The sequence below is a fragment of the Oryctolagus cuniculus genome, chromosome 8 (assembly GCF_051225735.1).
Source record: "Oryctolagus cuniculus isolate XC-2025 breed Fujian yellow rabbit chromosome 8, ASM5122573v1, whole genome shotgun sequence".
Classification (NCBI taxonomy): Eukaryota; Metazoa; Chordata; class Mammalia; order Lagomorpha; family Leporidae; genus Oryctolagus; species Oryctolagus cuniculus.
Window position 1 is genome coordinate 132516953 of NC_142874.1, and position 24033 is coordinate 132540985.

Sequence of the window (24033 nt, forward strand, 5' to 3'; positions counted from 1 at the left end):
CATAAAATATTCGTTCTAGGCATGAAGCTTAGGCCTCATGAAATGAAGAAGGCTTATTGAAGACACTGGTAGGTATAACATCACCCAGATAAACGGAGTAGAAGGAGAACTGATGGCACAGAAGCACTGTTAACATAGCGAGGAAAATGAGGCGAGACTAGCCAACGACAGAGATGAAAGCTCCCGGCCAGGAAAGGATGGCATCACGGAGGTCTAAGAAAGGCTTCCAGGAGACCTGAAATTAACTCAATCAGGAGAGCACCCAGAAAGCTTTTCTCCTTGAACTAGTAACAGTGAGTGCTCTTGTTTTCTTGTTTTGTTTCTCTGCAACTGGTGTAATGATTATAAACTACAAATCACAGAGATAACTGCCTTAAGGTACAATCAGTCCAGTGTTAGGTATCATTACTTCAGAGCATTTTTCTTGAGCATTTAAAAGGAATGAACAGTATTCTAAGCTCGGGATACATTTTAAACAAAGCAGAGAAAAAACAGTCTTGGAACTGAACATTCTGGCAAGTGAAGCAAATAATACAGTAAACAACATTAGGAATTAGAAACTCCCAAGTAAAATAAGAGGAAAATGGGTAAAGTGGGAAAGGTATAGGGATTCAGGGGTAGAACTGGAGAAAAGGTGGCTTGTAGTCCTAAATACGACACTTGAAGCAAATCAAAGCCGTGGTGAAGTATCATCTTATTCCAGCTATTTTCAAGAATGCAAAATAAACAAATAACAAATACTGGGGAAGGTGTGGATGAAAGGGAACTCTTTCATACTGTGGGTGGGAATGCAAATTAATATAGCCATTATGGAGAACTGCAGGGAGGTTATCCAAAAAGAATAAAAACTGACCATATGACCTGGCTGCCTCACTTCTGGGAATATACCCAAAGGAAATGAAATCAGCATGTCAACAAGATTGCTGCATTTCCACATTCCTTATACACAACTGTTCACAACAAGGAAGATATGTGATTGAAGCAGGTATCCATAGATGGATGGTAAAGAATAAGTGGTGTACCTACACCATGGAACACCATTCAGCCACAAAAAAAGACTGAAATCCTGATATTTGCAGCAAAATGGATTGGAAATGGAGGCCATTATGTTAAGTAAAATAAGCCAGACACAGTAAAACAAATACCACATGCTCTCTCTTAGATATAGTGTAGAAAATAGCTGATCTGAACTTAAAATAGTAACTCTTAGAGGTTGAGAAGGATGTAGGGAGAGAGAACAAAGTGGGGTGAGATAATGGGCAGCAAAACACAGCCAGATAGATGTATTAAGTTCTAGTGTTCCACAACACAGTGGTGGGACTATAGTTCACAAAGGCATACATTATGGCCAGCACTGCGGCTCAATAGGCTAATCCTCCACCTAGCGGCGCTGTCACGCAGGGTTCTAGTGCCGGTCGGGGCGCCGGATTCTGTCCCAGTTGCTCCTCTTCCAGGCCAGCTCTCTGCTGTGGCCCGGGAGTGCAGTGGAGGATGGCCCAAGTGCTTGGGCCCTGCACCTGCATGGGAGACCAGGAGAAGCACCTGGCTCCTGGCTTCAGATCAGTGCAATGCGCCAGCCATAGCATGCTGGCCGTGGTGGCCATTAGAGGGTGAACCAACAGCAAAAGGAAGACCTTTCTCTCTGTCTCTCTCTCTCACTGTCCACTCTGCCTGTCCAAAAAAAAAAAAAAAAAGGCATATATTATGTTGCATACTGAACTGGAAGAGAACAGCTGGTAGGCTCCAAATAACGTAAGGAAATGGAGAAGCTAGACACCTGATTTGACCAATTTGTACTGGGTTATATGTGTTGAAATACTATATTGTGCAACACAAAATACAGAATTGTTATATGTTTATCAAGAATTTTAGGAATAATGTAAATAAATAGCATGGTCCAGATGGGCCTCTTTGAAGAGGTAACCACTGAGAACTGACAATGGAGTTGAGGGTGGTAGCCAGGCAAACATCTGGAAGAAAAGCACTGGAAACAGAAGGAACAGGCCAGAGCAAGAGTCCTCAGGTGGGACAGGCAAAGCATTTGCCACATCTTAAAAGGCATGGTTTGGAGTCCACTGAAATAAAACAATAAAGGTGGGCAGTGAAACACATCGCTGGAGATGAGAATGATTTGCAAGTCAAGATCAGGAATTCGGTATGGACACAGAAGATGTGGGATGATGAGGAGGTGCCATTTGACAACAAAGAGAAGATACTGAGACACTAGCTGGAACATTAAGTCTGGGGTTGACGAGAATAGTCCATGCTGGAAATAACACTTGTGATTCACTGGCATCCTGGTGGTACTTAAATCAAGGGAATGACCGTGCAAAAAGAAAACAAGGACCAAGTATTGTGCTGGGGGTATTCCAAATTTGAGGGCTTTGGGGAGAAGTGGAGGACCCAGAAGAGCAGGCTGGAAGGAAGTGTAGGGTAGGAGGAAAATCAAGAACTAAAGAGAGAGTATCAAAGAAGAGGGAGTGATCAACTGAGTTGGGTGTTTCTGGTTGGCCAAAGAAGTGAAGGCTTAACTGGCAACCACTGGTTTAGAAGAATGAAGCCATTGGGAACCTCAACTGCAGTTTCTGTGAAGTCATGGGGACAAAAGCCTGAGGAGGTAGACTGAAAACAGAATGGGAAGAGGGACTGGCGATCGCTGAGTACTGGCAAGTGTCAGGATTCCTGCTGTAGTGGACATAGCAGAAGAGTTCAATTAAACAGTAAATATTTAGAGATTATTTAGTATGTGCTGAGTACAACTGAAAAGGTCCTAAGGATTTAGAAGTAAAAGTGGCACTGTTCCCTTCCAAGCAGCTCAGTGAGAGAAGAGTGAAAAGATATTAAAATACAGTCTGATAATTGCAAAAACTGAGTGTTTTAAGTTCACACAAGAGGGCATTTATCCAGACTAAGAGGGACAAAGAATGCATCCTTCCAGAAACTGATATGTGAAGTGGGTGTTGACAGATAAGTCAGCTCCCGACACGCAGAAAAGGAGAATTGAGAGCAAATCTAGAATTAGTCCAAGCAAGAGGTATTGTGACTACAAAGGCACAGAGGCACAGACTGTAAAGTACATGGGTACTTACTGAAGGATGAAGGCGGGCCCCTTAAAGGTGTGAGAAATTAGCCAGAGGAAACTGATATTCAAACACTGTAGTGTAAAAAAAGGATTTTTTTTTTCCTAAAGGTCCAAAGACAAAAAAATGGACAGACAACTTGTTTGGTCAAGTCATGATTTAAAGACTTGCATCTTTAAAACCTGACTCGGCATTCAGGGAGTGAATTAACAGAAGAATTTGGAAACATGTGAAGTATTTGGTTCACTGGCTTTCAAGAATCATCTACACAAAGGTGACAACTGGGAATCTGAGGGAAATGAAGCAAAACACAATGTCATGACCCAGTTAAAGGTTTTCATGGCATTCAGGCTCTTGTGTCTGGTCCATAGCCTCCCCACCACCATGTTCCTTAACCCACTGCTTTAGGCATTGGAGATGTCTCCAGAAAGTATGTGGAAATGTGCATTATGAAAAAATAGGCATGGATTTCGAAAATTTTTTTGCACCAAAGTGATCTTATTTTTTAATTCCATTTTTTTTCTGCATATTTTCTGAAGTTCACTCATAGAGCTCTTTCTCCTCTTCCCAGAACACCCCAACCACTACCTACCTTTGCCGGGTGACCTGTTTCTCCAGGTAGGCGGATGGCTGGGCCCAAATTGCCAGGACTCAGCTCCATCATCATCTCCTTACGGTCTTCCTTGATCCACACAATCCCGAAGTCACCAAGAAGTCACTTTTAATCACAGGACCCTGCTTCAATTCTTTACATAGCACGGCTGCCGTCATCTCACATTATTACTTTGATACTGATTGATTGACTTGCTATTTCTTTCCCAAACTTCAGCCTGCTGTACTAGGACGTGAGCTGTATAAAGGCAGAAATCCTGTCTGTCCCTACCCCTGAATGCCTGCACCTGGAACAGTGCCCAGAAGATAAGAGCTCAACAAGACAGTCTAGGTAAATGAATCGATAATTTATACTTTTCTTAAACTATATGTGTTCAGTGTATTTTAATGGGAATGTATTTGTTTCTCAAAATGGCATGCCTCTAGGAAAGTCTGAGAAGTTGACACATGCCATCAGAGTCAATTAAATGTAATGTGATATTTGGATTGGGTCCTAAACCAGAAAATTGACATAGGTAAAAACTAAAGGGATCTGAATATGCTACAATAGTCAATAATAATATATTAATATAGGTTTACTAAGTATAATGTGTACCATAACAGTATCAACGTTAAGATGTTACTAATAGAGGGTGTGGTAGGGGGAGGTACATGGGAACCTTCTGCACTACTTGATAAATCTATAACTCTTCCAAAAAATAATGTCTTTTAGCTGTTTTTTTTTAATGACATGCTTGTAAACAGTTAAAATAACAGCAAAGCAGGAGTGGCATTTGGCTTAGTAGTTAAGCTACTGGGTTGGGATGCCATATCCCATATCAGAGTGCAGGGTTAGAGTCCCAGCCCCATCTCTTAGTTACAGCCTCCTGATAATGGGCACCCTGGGAGGCAGCAGGAGTGGCTTAAGTAGTTAGCTTTCTGCCACCCACCTGGGAGACCAGGATTGAGTTCCAGCCTCCTGTTGGGCATCTGGGAAATAAACCAGCAGATGGGAGCGTATGCTCTCTCTCTCTTTCTCTCTGCCTCTCAAATAAATAAAATTTAGAAAAACAGAAGTACATATACATATAAATTACAACCTGAAAATCCATTTATTGAATGCAACCCCAGCACCTGCCCAAAAATTCCTTTTGAATGTTTTTTGTGGATCATCTAAGACTTGTAAATATTTACAAATATAAACAAACAAATGTGACCACTGTAGAGCTCTCTGGCTCAGCTGCTGTGGCCATCTGGGGAGTGAACCAGCAAATCAAATATCTCTCTTTTTCTCTGTGTCTCTCCCTGTTTCTATGTCACTCTGCCACCCAAAGAAATAAAATTTTTATATTTTTAGGAAAAAAAAAAGATATCACACCTGTCTTTCTGAATCAACACACACTCTGTCTCACCTTGTGGCTAGAATCTGCCTCTGCTTGGTGTAGTTTATTCAGCCAATCTCATCGACTGATGAATCAATTTTTGTTGATCTAAATCATGACCCTAATACACTTTGTGATCCGGTCTACAAATTTATTCTTTTTCACGGAGAAATTCTACTTCATTGTGTGGATCTGCCACAAGTTATTCCCAACCCCTTGATCTGAGGCCTGGAGAATAACACTGTTTTGTGACTGTGTGACAAATTTTAAAAAAAGTTAGTTGCATCTGAGAATGCGCATAGCTCACATGACTCGTGTCAGACACAGAATCATTGATTATATATATATATAATATATATATATATATATATATATAGCGAGGAAGCTACATCTCTTCATGCAGCATTTAGCTATGCAAGTAGGGTAGCCAATGAGATATGATCAGAAATAGTTGGTGAGGGTTCCGGAAAGAATGAAGTCCTTTAGCTACATTTCTTTTTCTTTCTTTCTGTTTGGAGATTAGCAAGAGGCAATGACTGGAACCAAAGCATCTCCCTTGACATCATGAGGACAAAAGCCCATGTGCTGAAGACAACGGACCAGAGACACAGATGCTGCCTTCCTCACTGATGACTCCATGGCATTTTCAAGCTAATCCTGAACTTGCTATTTATGTGCAAGAGGGCCCTGCACCACAGCTAAGCTACCATAGTTAAGTTTCTGTTCCTACCAATTGCACAAAATTTATACATTAGAGAAAGGAAAATATAAAACTTGTAACTGTTGGGAGTAGTCCTGAAAAAATCATTTGTTTGGTTCCAAGCCATCAGGCAACTACTTTACTGCAAATTACACTTTAAAACTTCCATTTCTTTTCTGACCTGTACCAGAAAAGCTAATGATAGTTTCAGAAAGTAGGAGCTTAAATCTGCAATGCTGTTTTTAATATCATTTTCCTTCTCGTTAGCTATGTGATCATAAAGCCATTAAAGAAACAGCAATGCAAACTGATGTGCATTCTCTTGCATTTGCTCAGAAATTGTATCTATCTATAGTGTACGTATTGAAAACTTTTCTGATGACAACCTTATGTTTACAAATCAATGGTGCATAAGAACAGGCTTTATATAGTTTTTCAATTAAGTAATGACTCAGGCTTTGATCAGGAAATTAAACAAGAAAGGAGAACACAAGTTGATGAAGAGAGAAAATATTTTTGTTTTAGATGAAAATCTCTTTTATTTAAAAAGAGAAGGGTGTTTTTTTTCTCACTATTAGGGTTACTTGCTGAAGCATGCAAGCAGCCACAGGAACATTTTCTTTTTTCTGTAAATGGAAGCAGCAGAAATGACTGTGTAAAGTAGGCATCCCTAACCTGACACATTCTCCAGGGAAAGCCTGGGAGAACCCCAGAATGATGTTCTCGTCACGTCAAAGCATGATCTCCATCGTCATCTGTCATTGTCTTTGGAGGGCTTTTAGATTTAGGAGATGACCTGCTCAACCTCTTCAATGATACTGTACAATTTACTCTGCTTACATTATATTTGATTCCTCTGTCTTTTGATTCAATGATTGCTTTGTAGCAGCACTTAATGACTACAACTTAGAAGAGGTGATTCCTGTAACCACTCTTTATCTAAAGAAAACGGCTCTGTCTTGTAGATGCAAGTCATTTTCTTTGATCTCAATGTCTTTTAACAATAGGTTCAGGGTAGCAGAAACACTCAGGGGGCAGATTTATATTTGCTCCCTTACTGACATAAATCAAGTACAGATTTATCAAGCTGTGAAATATATTAAGTTCACGGGGTTTTAGCAAAGGGTTACCAAACCACAAGAACCTGCTGTGATTCAAACTACTTTCAGATGTCCTTTTAATTATATTAAATGAAAGTTTGGGTTGGCTTTGATGCTTATGGGCAAACATCGAAATCTCTTGAAAGAGCTGCTAACAGTACTCCCTGTTGCTGTAGTTAATATACTATATTGTATGCACACTGCTAGCCAATTTATTCTAGCCACTTTAACAAGGATATCCACCCTGACAGGCCACACAGAATAGTATCACAAGTCAAGCAAATCGCAAATCATTAGAGGACTCTGAAAGTTGTTTGACATGCACCACGGAGCTCTTTGTCACACAGCCAATTAAGTGACCGAACAAGGAACTTGAAAATACTCATTAATTTCTTCCTAGCAGTATAAATGGAGCTTAGAATCCTTCTTGTCTCATGCACCGAAGGCACACAAGTAAACTGGCATAATTCAATTTACACTGTGTCAAAGGTGCAAGTAGCAACTTCGGTTCACAGACAGTCTGCATTAATAAAACTAAAGATGCAACGAATGAGCTAAAATGTTTAAATATTATAGATGATATAAAGATAGCCAGGCGTTAGATTTTTTTTTAAGTCATCAAAATTTGAAGTTTCTTTTATCCTTGAAAAGCTGTGTCAGCGTTTCTGAGCAGACTCAACAGCATTTAACACTGTTCCCTCCGCCTTCGATAAGAACAACTCTCCGGGTCCCTCTTTCTTTAGCTGCTCTTTCGTCTCTACTACTGGTTTTTCTTCCTCTCCCTGACCTCTTCCTATTATGGTTCTCCAGGGCACAGTCCCACACTCCTTTCTCTTCTCTTGCAACACTCACTGCCATGATTAATTCATCTGGTCTATTAGTTTCACACTTCCTGCCAATGTGCACCTTGGAAGGCAGCAGATTATGGGTCCAGCAGCTGGGACCCTGCCACCCATGTGGGAGATGCAGATGGAGATTCTGGCTCCTGAATTCACTCTGGCCCAGCTCTGGCGTTGGGGGCATTTGGGGTGTGAATCAGCAGATGTGAGCTCTCTCTTTGTCTCTTTCTGTCTCTTTCTCTCTCAATCTACATATAAAAAATAAAAAAATTTAGAAACCTGATAGATGCAAAAAAAAAAACAACAAAAACAAATGAGCACACACATACTAGTCTTCCTTCCTTCCTTTCTCTTTCTTTTATTTATGTAAAGTAACAAGTATTCTGCTTCTTAAGGTTTACCAAATATTGCAAATAAATTCTCTTATTTCAATATGGAACAACAATTAGCTCACTCTATTTATTTTGTTTGTTTTACCTTAATAATATGGTAGAAATCTGTGTTGGGTACCAGCTGTGCAAAATCAATAGCTACCCTGGACTGTGCAAACACCATGCTGCACTCAGCAACAGTAAAACAGATACTGGGGAATTTGTTGAGCAAATGTGTCCAGTGATCTTATCAGCATAGGAAAAAACAGCAGTGCATATTACAGAAAAAAAGTCTGCCCTCTATTCTTCAGTGAAAATTCTAGTGGCATAATAGAGAGGTGAGAATAAGGCGCGTCAGGTGATGAGCTGATGGTAAATGCTAAGGAAAACAACTCACACAAGAACCCAAGAAATGAATTACTCAGGAGGTACCTGAACAAAACCCTGAAGGTAGTACAGGAATAGGCTGTGCAGATATGCAGAGCTGCATTCCAGCAGGGAGAGCAAAAACTTCCTGAGGTGGGGACAGCTTGTTCTGATTAGGAAGCCAGTGCAGCAGGTGCAGAGAGAGCCAGAAGAGAGCAACAGGGCATGGCTCTGCAGTGCAGCAAAAGTCAGCTTCGAGACCCTTGTGAGGAACTGCAGATTTCTGAGCAGAGGGAAGAAAGGCACCGTCTGGCAGGGGGTTTTTAAAAATTCTCTTTTATTTGGCACACATACACACACACGGACAAACGGACAGAAAGAGTGCCCACCTGCTGTTCCCTCTCTAAAAGTCCACAGTGGTCAGAATCGGCTCAGACTGAAGCTAGGAATATAGAGTTAAACCTGGGTGGCCCACATGGGTGGCAGGAACCCAAGCATCTGAGCTACCACCTGCTTGCAGAGAGTGCATTAACAGGAAGTTGAAGTCAGGAGCTGGAGTGAGGAACCAAACCCGGGAACCCTCAGTTTTTTCTAATCAGTTCTCAACCTGGCCAGGCAAGTAACAGCAGGTTCTAAAGAATGGCTCAGATTTCATGGATTCTTAAATATACCTATGTGAATATTTCCCATTAAACAAAGCCAAGTACAGACGCCCCAAGGAGGACACATTGCTTATGAGGACAACAGAAACTACTGAAACAATGAAAATATATTTCTTAACTAGGAAAATGTCCTGCTTTGGACACAGTGAAAAATGGACACTAGCAATTCTTTTTTAAAATTTTTATTTATTATTTTTTACTGGTAATTCTTAATAGTTCCTTCCAAAAAAAAGTATACAAGCATAACAAACATAACTGTATAAAGTATGGCAATCTGAAGCTGAAAAATGAAAACAAAAGACAAAAGTCGTGGTTACATTTATAAAATAACAAGGTGTTTAAAAAGAACAAGGTGTTCTGATGTAGTTGAAGGCAATGCCCCAACCCCAGGCTCTCACTAGACCACTGACCTCTCTTTGGAAACATATGATGTCTACTGGATCATGGCTCACACTCCCAACCCTTGCCCTGCCCTCAACCCATGGCCAGAGTCAAGAACTTCTGCAAGTCACACATGCTAGCATGGTCACCATCCAAAAGACAGAGAATAATAGCATGTTGGCAAGGAGGCTACCAGTCAGAACCCTCACGTTTTACTGGTGGAAATGTAAAATGGCACAGCCACTTCAGAAAACACTTGGCAGTTCTTCTTTTCACACAGAGTTACCATACTTTCTACTTGCTTTTCCTTCTCTCAACGTGATATTTTTTCCTTTTATTTATAACTGACACATAAAATACCATGCAATGTTCCTACCCTTGAGTATAGCACATAATGTTCAATCTCGTAAATAATCTACCTCCCCAAATATTTAACATTTCTTTATGGTAAAAAAAAAAATCAAAATCCTTTCTTCTAGCTTTTGGTAGAGAAATGCATCAGATAACATCATTATCTATAATCCCCCTAATATGCAATACAATAACAGAACTATTTGGCCCTATTTAATTATAACTCAGTACTCATTAATCTCGCCCCAGCCTTTGGAACCACAGTTCTACCCTAAACTTCTAAGAGATCAATTATTTTATATCCGACATTTGAGTGAGATCATGTAATACTTGTCTTTCTGTACTTGGCTGACTTCACGTACTAGAATACCTTTAGTTCCATGTATGTTGCTGTAAATGATAGAATTTCATCCCTTTTGTGGCTGAACAGAACTTCCTTACATATATGAACCACATTTTCAGTATCCATTAATTAGTTTTAAAAATTATTTATTTGTAAGAAAGAGAAAGCTCAACTTTGTAGGCAAAGTCTCACTCCCCAAATGCCCTCAATGGCTGGGTGTAGGCCAGAGAGAAGCCAGGAGCCAGGAACTCAAACCAGGTCTCTTGCATTGAGGGCAAGGACCCAACCACTTCAGCCATCACCAGCTCCTCCCAAGGTTTGCATTAGCAGGAGGCTGGAATTGGAAGTGGGGCCAGGACTTGAATTAAGGCACTTTATTATTAAATGTGGTCATCCCAAGTGGCATCTTAACCACTCTGCCAAATGCCCAAAGATGATTATCAAAGTCTCCTTGGAAAATAACAGGACTTCAGAAAAATTGTATTTGTACTTGACTTTGATATAGCAATACAAAATTATAACCACTCAGCCATTTGACCACATTCTCAAAAAGAGTGTTACTCTACTCCATCCCTGAAATTTAGTGCAAACAAAATCAATAAATATAAGCCAAACTATGTATCCTATCTCCTACTACCAAAAAATGAGCCCGCCCTGCCACTGCAGTGTTTCAGGGAATAGGAGCAGAAGTTTCTCCATCACAGATATGTAGCTCTGAATTCAGAGACCTCTCACTTACTGCATGATAGTGTGAAAGTCATGTAACTCTCCTTGGGCCAAATTTTCTATTAAAAACTACAATAACTCTATCATGCAGCTGATAGGAATATTAAATAAGAATGCATGTCAATTGTTCTGCACCACAGTGGGCACATACCCACATACCTACTGCCTACACAATGTACTTATTCTATCTTTTAAAATTACATTTCTTTATTTGAGTGACAGAGAGACAGAGACAGACAGACGATAGAAGAAAGCTCCCATTCCCTAGTTCATTCCTCAAATGCCCACAACAACAGAGACTAGGCCAGGCCAAAATCAGGAGCTAGGAACTCTATCCAGGTCTCCCACGGGGGAGGCAGGAACCCAATTATCTGATCCATCACTGCTGCCTCCCAGGGTACACATTGATCAGAAACTGAAATCAGAACTGGTGCTGGAAATCAAACCGAGGTACTCTGATGTGGGTGTTTTAACTGGTTTCTTAATCATTAGGTCTCCCCTATTTATTCTTACGAATAAATCATTATGATTCTTAATCAAGTGTTGAAGCATCAGGGGACACCTGTCAGGAGGGTAGCAGCAGGGCCATTAGTGCTGCCTGTGTTGACATGGGCTGGTCATTCGGTCTGTGCTGGCCCATCTTCACATGGCAGATCAGTTCTGGTGATATTACATCATAGTAGCAGCTTAATATGCATGTAAAACCCAAGCTTTCCTTATCTTTTCTGGCATAAAACTTAAAAAAAACTCTACTTAAGTGAAGGTATTTTGCCCAAGAAAAGAAAATGGCATGTAGTATGACAAACCAATTTCTTTCTTTTGGTAGCCAACAAAGATTTTAGTGCCATCTAAAATATAACCAAGTGAAAAAAAATAAAATATATTGGATTTAATTGTTTTGTTATGTTAAAACTCTTGGGATTCAGGTATAGTGACTTTTAGGAGATTCATTTTATCCTTAAAAATCTTACCCAATTAACTGTTAATTGCTAAACTATAGGTCAGTTATTACAATTGATATTTCAGATTCCATTGGGCTTTTATGTGTATGTGAAATAAGTTGTAGAAAGCAAAAAAAATGTCAAAGATGGATCGAGGTAATTCATAAAATATAAACTGAACCTCTAAATAATTGAAAACTAAATGAATTTTAATGGTCAAATCAACCCTTCAGGAATTATTGTCTGTGCCTATGGAAAGACCCTATTTTTTAAGAAGTTCAAAAACAACCACTTTATTTCAAATTTAATACACAAAGTGCTTCAAGTGTATTTCCTACATATTTCATAGATAGCTCTGAATGTGCTCTGAATATACAAATAATAGAGAATATAAAACTAGCCTTTAAAATTCAGACTAAAATGAAATGTATTATTCACTCTGGAATTCATGGGATAATGCTACTAAGAGGAACAGAAGAGTGCCATGAGTTACTGAGCACAGCATTTCTGCTTCACCAGTATTCTATTCTGTTTGTATTTGGCCTTATCAGATGTTTAGTCAATAGCTGAGACATTTATTCACAACCAGGCAATTATAACACCAGGAAATCAGCCATTGAATAAACTGTGCTATTAATTTTCCATCAGAGATTCATGTTTGAATGACCATGCATTTCATAGTTTTAAATACAGAAAGGCTAATTATCCCCAAGGCCCCATTAAAAGGATAGCATAGACTGCAATCCAAAACAACCCTAATACTACTCAGAAATGGTCTTCAGCCTTCAGTGCTGACGAGTATTTCAGTTCCTCTACTCACTGCACACACTAGAAGTACAGATCGTATGTATAAGTGTATGTCCTACGTCCTTAAACATATATACCATAAATAGTGTACCTCTCAAAGCAATTTCCTCCCACAAATCATAGAAAGTACATCTACAACAACTTTTATGCACAAAAATCAGCACTTCAAAACGTAAAAGTCAAATTAAAAACTTGTTTTCCAGGGCAGGCGTTCTGAGCAGTAGTTAAGATGCTGCTTGGGATGCCCACATCCCATATTGGAGTTCCCGGGTCCAAGTTCTGTCTCTACTCTGAATTCCAGGTTCCTGCTAATGCACACTTGGGAGGCAGCAGATGGTGGCTTCCCACGCATGTGAGAGAGCCAGACTGAGTTCTGGGCTTCTGGCTTTGGCCTGTCAGCTCTGGCTGTTGTTGGCGTTTGGGGAGTGAACCCGCACATGGAAGATATCTCTCTTCACACTCAGGATGAAACTCACAGAAAAGCAATTATTTTTTTCAATTATTCATTTTATGTAAGAATCCTGAGGGTAAAAGTAGTAAGAACTGATGGGACAGAGGGTAAACTATCCCCAAATATGGCACCATGGCATAGGAGAAAATAGTAGAAATAAGAAGGTTACTCTTCCCAACCTCTCACCCCTGAACCAGCTCATAAAACCAAGGAAGACTTTTCTGACACCTCTTCTCCTGGCCCTGGCTGATGCAGGTCACAATATCCTGGGTGCCCCACTATACCCAGAGGAAAGGAGCCAAGAGCACAGAGATGCCAAGACAAATCCAAACAGACCCTGCCATGTGTCCCAGATTATTACCACACGATCATTACGCCTTTGTCCAAATACATTTCTCCATGACTTTCCATTCTTTATCAAACCTAAGTCTAAAAATACACAACTTTCCTTGTTTCTTTAGGTCTTCATTTCCAAATGCCCACATCACAAAAAAAAAAAAAAATATTAAATAAATCTGTATGCTTTTATCTTGTTAATCTGTCATGGGTTACAGGGGGCTCAGGCAAAAGTTAATGATGAGTTAGGAAAGAGATCTTTCCTCTGGTACAGAATTGGCATTAATGAACAAGTCTGGCCATCCAAATGCAACTGACTAACAGGAACCAACTGTAATGGATTCTTATATTGCTAAGGAGACTTCATAAACACCACATCCATTGAAAGTGACCAGGATACATTCGCTGAACAGTGGTATAACTAAGAAAGGTGAATTTACTCAACAGACATTACCTAATCTAAAGTGCAAATGTACTAACATAATTAATCAGTACTATATACAAGATGGTACACTCCGAGGGCAGGAACTCTCCTTGCTTTGTTCGGCAATAACTGTTGATGAAATGAAGGATTTCATATATGGGATTTAAAACTGGGAGAGCTGGAAGAATGACGATGGCTGGCATATAGATATGCTCATAAATTAAAATGTTTACTGAATTGTGCTTTTTACAACCTGAATAACCTTGCCTCAAGGACAGCTACTTCCTTTTGCTACAATTTTATGCTCGCTAATTGCCTAATTGTAGATTGTTAACAATTCCACACTACCCAAGACTGTTGATGTGAATACTCAGATGATTGGAAAGGTGTAAGTGAACAAATTGGTATTTCATACTTATAAAGGTGTAAGTGAACAAATTGGTATTTCATACTTAGATTAATCTAATTTGTAAAGAGTTTGGTTAAGAAAAGCCAATGCACTATTATCTTAATTTTAAGTAAAATGACAAGATATGGTTACTGAACTGCCACTCTCATAACCACTGACTTGCTTGTTGAGGGCATCTCTTCATAAACGCACTAGACAGCCTCTTTAAATAGGCTGTGATTTGTACGTGTAGAGAAAAAAGTCGACAGTCCCATAGTTTTTCATTTTCTTCCTACTCTCTTTTCTTCATTCCTTTTTTCTCTTCTTGTAAAACAAACAATAGGGGGTTCGTTTCTGGGATTGCTCTCCATCCCACAAAGCCCTAAACATGGACATAAGTCAGTGCTTAAAAAAACTAAAAGCAAATCATGCAAGCTGCATAAGGCTCACATGTACAGTAGGAATAATGTTTCTGCAATGAGAGTTTAAGAAAAGTTCCAAGTCTTGAACCAATGAACAGTTCCATTTTGGACCAGAAAGCACATCATTCCAATTACTGTGGACTATTTATTAGGCACTTGATTCTGCCTGAGTGGCATTTCTGAATTATTTGCTCTTCAAATATTGGCCCAGCCAATGAAAACTTGAAATGTTTTCTTATCCACCTCCATGAACAAACAGGGATGATACATTATACAGAACTCACCTCTCAGAGATGATCAACATGTGCACACCTCAAGTTGTACCTCCTTCTTAGTCTGTGTCCCCTTGTTTCACAGAGCATTGGGTATGAAATTTCTTTTCTGCACACACTCTTATAATGTCTTCCCATCCCCACCCTGCACACCCACCCTGAAGCCCCTTTCGTTCAATTATCGACCAGAATGATGATAGAACATGATCTTTTTCCATCAGAAGTCCACACGTGCTATCATCAACAGAGACAATTCAATAACGTAAGACATAAAACACAGAAAGTACCTGGACATAGGCTCTGCAAGAGCGCTCCCTTTTCTGAAGCTGAATCCATTAAGACAGCAGATTAAACACAGAATAGAAAAAACAAGTTAGTAACAGGAGAAAACAAGAAAAATAAAAGAACACATCTACACAAAACACCTTAATTTGTTGTCCACTACCTCCTAGGAGAACATGACAGCTAAGCGGTAGCAGAATGGAGGCAATGGCTTGACGAGAGCAGCCGGCACTCTGTCAGAACAACCCGAGTGAAAACTGGATGGGATAAAGCTGTTAAGGATGGAGAGAGACCTTGGAATACACTTAGTAGACACTAGTCAAAATCAATATGCCACATCCATTGGAAATGATCCATTTCACATCAGGCTAGTTATTAACTGATGGGCCACAAATGTAAAGATATACATGAAATTAAAAGTGAATGATGTCCAAAGTTTGGAATCTATTTTTTAAAGATCATAGATTATTTGTGGTTTTCAAATAATATAGATGATTAATGAGTACCACAAATCACATATTTGTTCATACAAATAAAAAGTTCTATTTATCAGGAAAATAGAAATGCCCATTCATTATAACTATTTGATTCTAAGGTGGAAAAAAAAAAAAAAACCTTGAAGAAATAAATAACTTCAGATTAAAAGAATGTGATTAATCTCCTGCTATATCACCACTTAAAAAAAATCTTTAGACAGTTTCAGCCAAAAAAAATTATACATTTTAGAAACTTTGGTGGAATAAGTTGGTTTGCAAACAGAATGATGTTTTTCTAGGCAAAGGATTGACAGCGGCTCATATTCAGTCCCACATTTTTTTTTGTGGTGCTAAAATGAAATAATAGTTTATTCACCATGGTTAAATAAATGACCCAAGATTTTATAAGCCAGATTGTGGATTTTCTCCTCTTTCCTTTTTTTTTTTTTTTTTTTTTTTTGCCTTTCAGTAGCCTTGAATGTTGCAAGAGAAAATTATCCAGATTTCAGAAGCAGTCACTCTGAAGCCTTCTGTGAGGCTAATACTCTTGCAGTTCTAACTGATGCATTCTTCAACGCACAGAGAGCAGTTACTCCTCTAAAGAATTAAGTGAGGAATGAGTGCAAGTAAATTGCCAGGGCTGTCACTTGGATCACTGACTCACATCATGGTTTGTAGGACTCTAAGCCCTCCAGAATTTCAATGTGGAGCACAATTGATTTGTACCAAGTTGACTTTGCAGATCTGATGGGTTATAACTGCTTTAGGGAAGGCAGGAACCACAGGAAATGTGAGAAAGCCAGCAAGCACATGAGTACCCTTTGCCCCACCCCTTCTCAGTACCCCATCATGCAAATTAACATATGACGACCATATTATATAAACAATTGAAAAGAGCCAAATGGGAAACAAAAGAGAGCATTAAAAAGCTTCACAAATGGAAATTTGCCCATTATGTAGTTATTTGATATTCAGGGTAGGCAAGCTCATTAGCTGTAGCCAGTTAGAATGTGACATTAATTGCCAACTCTACCTGATAATGTCAGACATCAACACTATTTTTAGATAACGATACAAAGTATTGCTATAACAAGTCATGTTATGGATATGTAACATTAACAGAAATCACCACTTTCATTACATTATGGTAACAACAGCTAAAAGCAATATGCATTCCTAGGATCCAGCAGGCCTGGGTAGTAACACATTAAAATCACAGCACACCCAGATTATATAGGCAGCTGTGGATAACATTCTATCAGGGTCTTCCTAATGATTCTATCAGGGCACACGTGACAAAAATAATTCCTTTATGCTTGGTAAGAAAAACACATTAATAGTTTATATCTTAATGGATTAAAGTGTACCTGTTTTCTAAAGATGAAATTGCAAGGAAAAATTCTTCCCCAATCAACTATCTGGCTTTTCTGTATTGAACAATCATTATTAGATTTTTTTTTTCCATTTTGACGAGTGAGATTCTTATCCCAATGAGACAGAGGACTAAATATATTAAAAGACAACTCTGCAAAGTCTTTTTTTTTAATTCTAAAGTAGAATATTCTTTTAGTGAATTCCATAGAGGGCCACTAATCTGTCACTGTCAAATTCTTTCTTTAAGTAGTAAGACTATCATACTATTCAAGGCCCTAAAACTCCTTTTCAATTACTGAGCATCTCTACTACACAAATGCTACTCAGGGAACACGTGTCAATCGATAGCAGCATTCTCATATTTTTCCACCATAAGATTGATTCACCATGTGGTGGTTTATTTCATAAATAACTGATTTCCTTATAAATATGTAGATTTCACATTTTATATCAATAAAATGGTTAGCTTGTTTATAATTTATGTAGATGGAACATTTTATTTATGTAAATGTGAACAAAAATTCATAAAATGTGTCTTCCTGAAACTTGAAGAATAATTTTCATTGCTTACAATTTATATTTATGGAAATACACAGAAGTTTTAAAAATTTTAATGGTTATGATGTGAAATCTCAGTAATCTAAAAACCAAATGGAAGTTAAGATTAAAACTTGCTTGTTCTATGAATTTTTAAAGTAATATTAATTAGGTTAAATTGTATACTTTAAAATTATCTGTATTGGGTTATTAATATTCTTTTACTGCAATTCTCTAAATTCCTACATATTGATTAGACAATTTATTGTCCAATGTTCTGACATAAAGGTTTGGAAGAAAAAAAAATTTCATTAATCCACATTAATCAATCCTATTATAATTTTGCATAAAACCCAGAACAACTGCTTTGGAAAATGGAATCATAAAATCAAAATGTATATAGAGAGGTTATGATTTATTGTTTCTTTAGATTAAAAGCCAGATAGTGCCTTTAGTATAATGAAATAGTGCAGTGAATGGAATGTATCCACTCTCTTTAGAACGATCTGATTCTAAGGAGGAAAAATTAAGCTAAGAAGTTTCACTGATTGTGTTACAACTTTAAAGATACATCAACTGAGGTCCTTACCTTGTTCAAACTGCGGGCAGCACTGTCTTTTCCACCTGGGGTCAAGTTCCTGAGTTGCACATCGAGGAGGCCTACCAGTTGGTCCATGGCACGCACTGAGTAGGTGATGTCCCCAGCATTCAAATGATTTCTTGTCTGTTCAGCCAGCTCTCTGGCAATGTTGGCAGCTGTCTCTCCAGATTTCAACTGCAATTTTAAAAGAGTAAAAAGGACAGACTATTGGTCTCTTCTGACAATAGTTTTTGCAGGTAAGTTTGAATTGCTAAGTCAAGAAACAGTTATTTATTTATTTATTTTTGACAGGCAGAGTGGACAGTCAGAGAGACAGAGAGAAAGGTCTTCCTTTGTCATTGGTTCACCCTCCAATGGCCACTGCGGCCAGCGCGCTGCGGCCGGCGCACCGTGCTGAGCCGATGGCAGGAGCCAGGTGCTTCTCCTGGTCTCCCATGGGGTGCAGGGCCCAAGCACTTGGGCCATCATCCACTGCACTCCCGGGCCACAGCAGAGAGCTGGCCTGGAAGAGGGGCAACTGGGACAGAATCCGGTGCCCCGACCGGGACTAGAACCCGGTGTGCCGGCGCCGCAAGGCGGAGGATTAGCCTAGTGAGCCGCGGCAGTTATTAAACTGCAATTTGCTCCTCGATTTTTCTAATTCATTTTTTCTTCAAATTTATTTTTTTCTTTACATTCAAGTCTTCAGGAAGCACCCCATAAGGAATCTCAGCTCTATAAATCATACTCACTTTAATTACCCAATTGTGTCTAAACCAAAGTCTAAGGTTGGCCATATATTTTTTCCCAGCAAGTTTCAAAATTGGACTTGGATGGTTTCTTCGAGAGAGGGAGTGGAAAAGAAGGAATTAGGTTGGGATGTGGTGGGGCAGGGCAACGGTACAGAGGTACTGCACCTGGAGTTCACACCAGGAGCAGAGAAAGTCACCAGGGGGAAGATTTTGGGACTTGTGTTAAGAACAAAGGAGAGGGACTAACGAGTGGTCCAACTGGGTTCGTACTTGAACTCAAACTCGGGAGAAGGGACGAGGGGGCTCAGCTGAGATGAAGGACTGAGGCAAGAAGTGACTGGATGGCAATGGTGGGAGTGAAGTGAGAGCCGGGACCTGCCCACTGTACTGCAGGCCTTGGGGCTCACCAGCTGTGGCAGGGCAGGAGTGGAGGGTGTGGGGGCTGCCCCCGGGACCTGGTTGGTTGAACTCGATGGTGGGGCGATAACTGGATCCTCCCACAACCGCTGTAACCTGTACTCTGATCAGGCCCCCCATTCCCCACGGCCTGCACCGGCCTTCTTTCCACAGCCTCCTGCAGTGACTCGGGCTGAGCCTCCTACTTCTCTCGCACCAGGGATCACGACAATGATGAACTTACCCCTACCTTGCCTCTGCCTGCCGTCTTCAATGGGGAGAGGCAGAGGGCGGGAATAGTTTGTCCAGGGAGCCTGGCTTACCCGTCTCACAAGAGTTTCTGTTTCTAACATGTCTTTTTCAAAACTGTACTAAAATTATTTCTCAGGAAGAAGCACACACGTACTGAAACAGTTGATGAGTTTTGTGAGGATTAGTGAAATAATGCCTGTGTTGATATGGCGAGACTATAGCTAAGTTTGGAATGGGGGAGGGGAATCCTGCCGCTTCAGTTTAGGGTAACAATGCCGATGGGGGTCTGACTGCTTACACTTTAAATCTGGCTTCGGTAAAAACATTTTTCCTTGATATCGGCTTCCAGACTTTATGAGATTTCCTACATCAACCATTAATCAGGGCAAAACAATTCATGGAATTACTCAGTGCTACCAATTTGAAAGTTGTTTCACAATGACTGTATATAAACACACAATGGGGGCCAGCGTGTGGCACAGCAGGTTAGGTCTGCTGTGCTGGCACCCCACATAGGCACCAATGGGAGTCCAATCCAGCTCCCTGCTAATGTGCCTGAGAAAGCAGCGAAGGATGGCCTAAGTGTTTGGGCCCCTGTCACCCTCATGGAAAACCCAGAAGAAGCTCCTGATTCTTGGCTCCACACTGGCCCAGCTCCAGAGGTTTAGGATATTTGGGGCATAAACCAGCGGATCAAACATCTCTCTCTGACTCTCCTTCTCTCTCTCTCTTTCTAACTCCGCCTTTCAAATAAATAAATAAATCTCTAAACAACAACAAAAACCAGAATGCTTCTATCTACAAGGGGAGGTAGGATAAGTAAGTCTAAAGTCTTGGAAACCACAAGAATCTCTGATGAAATTATGGAACAATTTCCTTTGATTCCCTACTAGATAAAAGAAAGCTAAAATGGGGAAATTAACATATAAGAGACAGGATTCAACCTGGTCTTCCAGGGCAGATAGCTGGCTTATTTTGTATTGTAAAAGAACAACATCACTTCTAGATCTCTATATCCTTCCTCTTTAGAAAATGCAGGAATAACCTTGCATTATCTTGAAATCTGTCAGTAGTTTGTGTACAAACAAAAGAAAATGCGCTTTGGTTTGGTAGAAACAGAGGCAGACTATTCCCAGGGACAATCCAGGCTGTCCTTTCCCCACAATAGTGGGACTGAGTAATGCAGCAGGAAGAGAGCTCACTTGGCAGGTAAATCACTAGGAAGCCATTCAGAACGGCAATGCCACCGAATCTTAAGTGGAAAAAAGCACTTGGTGACATTAGAAAGTGCAATGAATTCTTTGAAGGCATGCAAAACAGGAAATACAAACACTCTGTTAAAAAACTGAGTCCAAGGCAGAGATCGGGCTGAAGGCAAAGACTATCATTTTTATTGCAGTCATTAAGAAACGTGAAAAATGGGATGTTTTTCTACATGTAATTCAGGAGGCAGGGCTCTGAGTCAATATTGGCTTTCAATAAAAGCCGAAACTGTATTTTGAAGACTGATTTCCCTCTCCCTCCTTCCATCCATCCATCCATCCATGTATCTTTCTTCCTATTTTCCCATCCATTTTGCATTCTTCCCACCCAGAGCTTTCTCTCCCCCTCCCATCGCCAGAATTAATGACTCTTCTTGTACAACTTTTACTTTTTTCTTTCCAAACAAATTTTGCTTTTTATTGAATATCATCATTATGAAAGTACTCTGGCTAGTGTGCAATGAATTCTTTCATCATTTTCTGACTTTTAAAAACTTCCATTTTCTCTAGGAAAATGTAACCCTCTCTCTGTTGTCACACAGAATTTATTCTTTAACTTCACCAGTATATAAGTAGCCCCAATTATTTACAAGCCAGAAGTAATCAAGAGTCTTTGTCTTCTCCCTCCTGGCCTGACTGCCAACAAAGAAAAAACATTTCATTTGTTAAGGAAAATGTAAATTAAATTTGCTTTTTTCCAACTAAAGTAAGCATCTTGATTCACTGATTTATGTACAAATGCTGTCTACCTAGGGCAGAGATAAAGTGCGCAAATATTATTGATAAAGAAATTAATGTTTACAAGGCTTGCACTGCGGCATAGCAAGTTAAGCCACTACCTGGCCAGCATCCCATAAGAGCACTGGTTCAAGTCCCAGCTGTTCCTCTTCTGATCTAGCTCTCTGCTAATGTGCCTGGGAAAGCAGTGACAGATGGCCCAAGTGCTTGGGCCCCTACATCCACATAGGAGACCTGGAAGAAGCTCCTGGCTCCTGGCTTTGGCCTAACCCAGCCCTGATCTTTGTGGCCCTTTGGGAAGTGATCCAGCAGATGGAAAACCCTTCTCTCTCTGTCTCTCCCTCTCTCTAACTGCCTTGCAAATAAATATATCTTCAAAACAAAATAAGGAAATTAATGCTCAACCCCATTTTACAGTTGGGAAAACTGTGATCCAGAGAGGAATGAATGTTCACCACATTTCAACTATCAAAACTTTAAGGCCAGGGGCTGGCGCTGTGGCATAGCGGGTTAACACCCTAGCCTGAAGCTCTGGCATCCCATATGGGTGCTGATTTGAGACCCAGCTGCTCCTCTTCTAATCCAGCTCTCTGCTATGGCCTGGGAAAGCAGTAGAAGATAGGCCAAGTCCTTGGGCCCCTGCACCCACATGTGGGACTCGGAAGAAGCTCCTGGCTCCTGACTTCAGATCTGCGCAGCTCCTGCCGTGAACCATTGGATGGAAGACCTCTCTCTTGCTCTGTGCTACTCTGACTTTCAAATAATAAATAAATCTTAGAAAAACCAAACCAAACCAAACAAACAAAAAACCTTTCAGGCCAGTGATGTGCTCCCAGCACCATGAATCCCAGAGGGAGGCTGCTACCAGCTCAGTGGTTGTGTCCCCCAGAATTCTTGTGTTGAAGCTCAGCCCACAGAGTGAGAGTGTTAGCAGGTGGGGCCCGAGGTTGGTGATTAGGTCCTGAGGGCCCAGCCCTGATAAGCAGGATTAGTGCCTTCTGAAAGGGACACTAGGGAGATGGCTGGCCCCCTCCCCTGGAGCCAGAAAGCAGGTTAATTAGTGAGATAAGGAATCTGCCTGCAGCCTCGTCTTGGATTCCCCAGCCTCCAGAACTAGAGCTGTGGGAAGGGAATTTCTGTTTACCAGCTGCTCACTCTTCAGTGTTTCCTCCCTGCAGCCTGGAGAGGTCGAGACAGCCTCACCCTTCAGGCTGTATCCACTCAATCCACTCTCAAGGAGGGAACCACCCCGTTTCAAGGAAAATCACCTTTTAACATGATGACAACAACAACAAACTCGACTCTGTTGGTTTTTCTCCTATATTTTCTCTGGGGCCCAACGCACTCCTTTGCTTTAAAAGTTAGAAATTTATAGAGTGATGCCAAGGGCGAGACAATGGACCGAATGAGTAAAGACAACTATTTCACTTTACTTTTTGCACATGGCAGGAAAAATTCAGAGAAATGTGGAGGGGGAGGAAGGGAGGACGAAAAAAAGGAAATCGGAAAAGGGAAGAAATTGATGGAAGAGAAAGGAGGCAGGAGGGGACAGAGAAAACGCGTACTAATTGGTGCTTTTTCCTGCTAGCTCCGGGCCACTGGCTACCTGCACCTTCCTGTTTTCTGCCTGAAGAGATGAACTCAGTCATTAAGGGCATCCTTTCTGCAGGGCTTCTGGCTGGGTGTGGCCAATGGGATTGAAGTAGGCAGGCATACAGGTTAAAATTGATCAGATGTGTGAACTGGAAGACCACGCCCCTGTGTGACCTCATGCTCCTACCTGGCCATACCGGGGTGCCCACCAGCCAATCAGGTTAATTAACCACTCCCCTTTGGAGTGGGTTAAAAGCCTAGGCACTGTGCCCTGCTCTTCTTCCCTGGCGTCTTGCCAGGACAGGGCTTGCTGTAGCCCTCGCCTCCAGGGCGCATGGCCTTCAGGACATGTGCTCTAGGCTTCCTGGCCTAGATGCTCTTCCCCGTGGCTGGTTCCTGGTGCTCGGTATGAACCCCCATTCACTTCTCTCTCCTAAATAAAGCTCTCACTCTCCTATGCATCTTTCTCACTAAATAAAAGCTTAAAATGTACCACACTGCCTCATTTATCTGTGCCTGTATTTAGAATTCTTCTCTAAATATTCGGCAAGAACCCTCTCGGGCTTATTAATATCGGGGATTTAGTAATAAGCCCGTGGTGAAATCATAAGGCACCCCAAATTCCAGTAGCACATGTGGCACCCCGGATAGCATTTCTAGGGAACTTTAAGGGGTCACATTTCAGGGTAAATTTTAGGGGGTCTTTTCCAATTTCAGGATGGCTGGCAGGTGGACAGAGGAAGGAGGCAGGTGAGGTCAGGGTACTTCGTCCCCTAGATTCCTCACCCGAGGCCAGGCTGTGTCCCTTGGCCACAGGTCATCCGTCCTCTCAAGGCAACTGTGCTTCCCACTTTTGGT

General features: G+C 40.7%; 1 protein-coding gene across 18 annotated transcripts in view; it reads right to left on the reverse strand.

Moving 5' to 3' along the window:
• The window catches only part of ADGRL3 (adhesion G protein-coupled receptor L3), an 868573-nt gene that overhangs the window by 142915 nt on the left and 701625 nt on the right, over positions 1-24033 (reverse strand). For 14 of the 18 annotated variants that reach the window (XM_051819791.3, XM_051819788.3, XM_051819783.3 and 11 more), the window contains 2 exons: positions 18192-18377; positions 15221-15259 (listed from right to left, as the gene is read on the reverse strand). In XM_051819791.3, the coding sequence (XP_051675751.3) occupies positions 15221-15259; positions 18192-18377 (225 nt within the window). The remainder of the gene's footprint in view (positions 1-15220; positions 15260-18191; positions 18378-24033) is intronic. The other 4 variants (XM_051819792.3, XM_089302717.1, XM_051819789.3 and 1 more) reach the window with 1 other exon arrangement.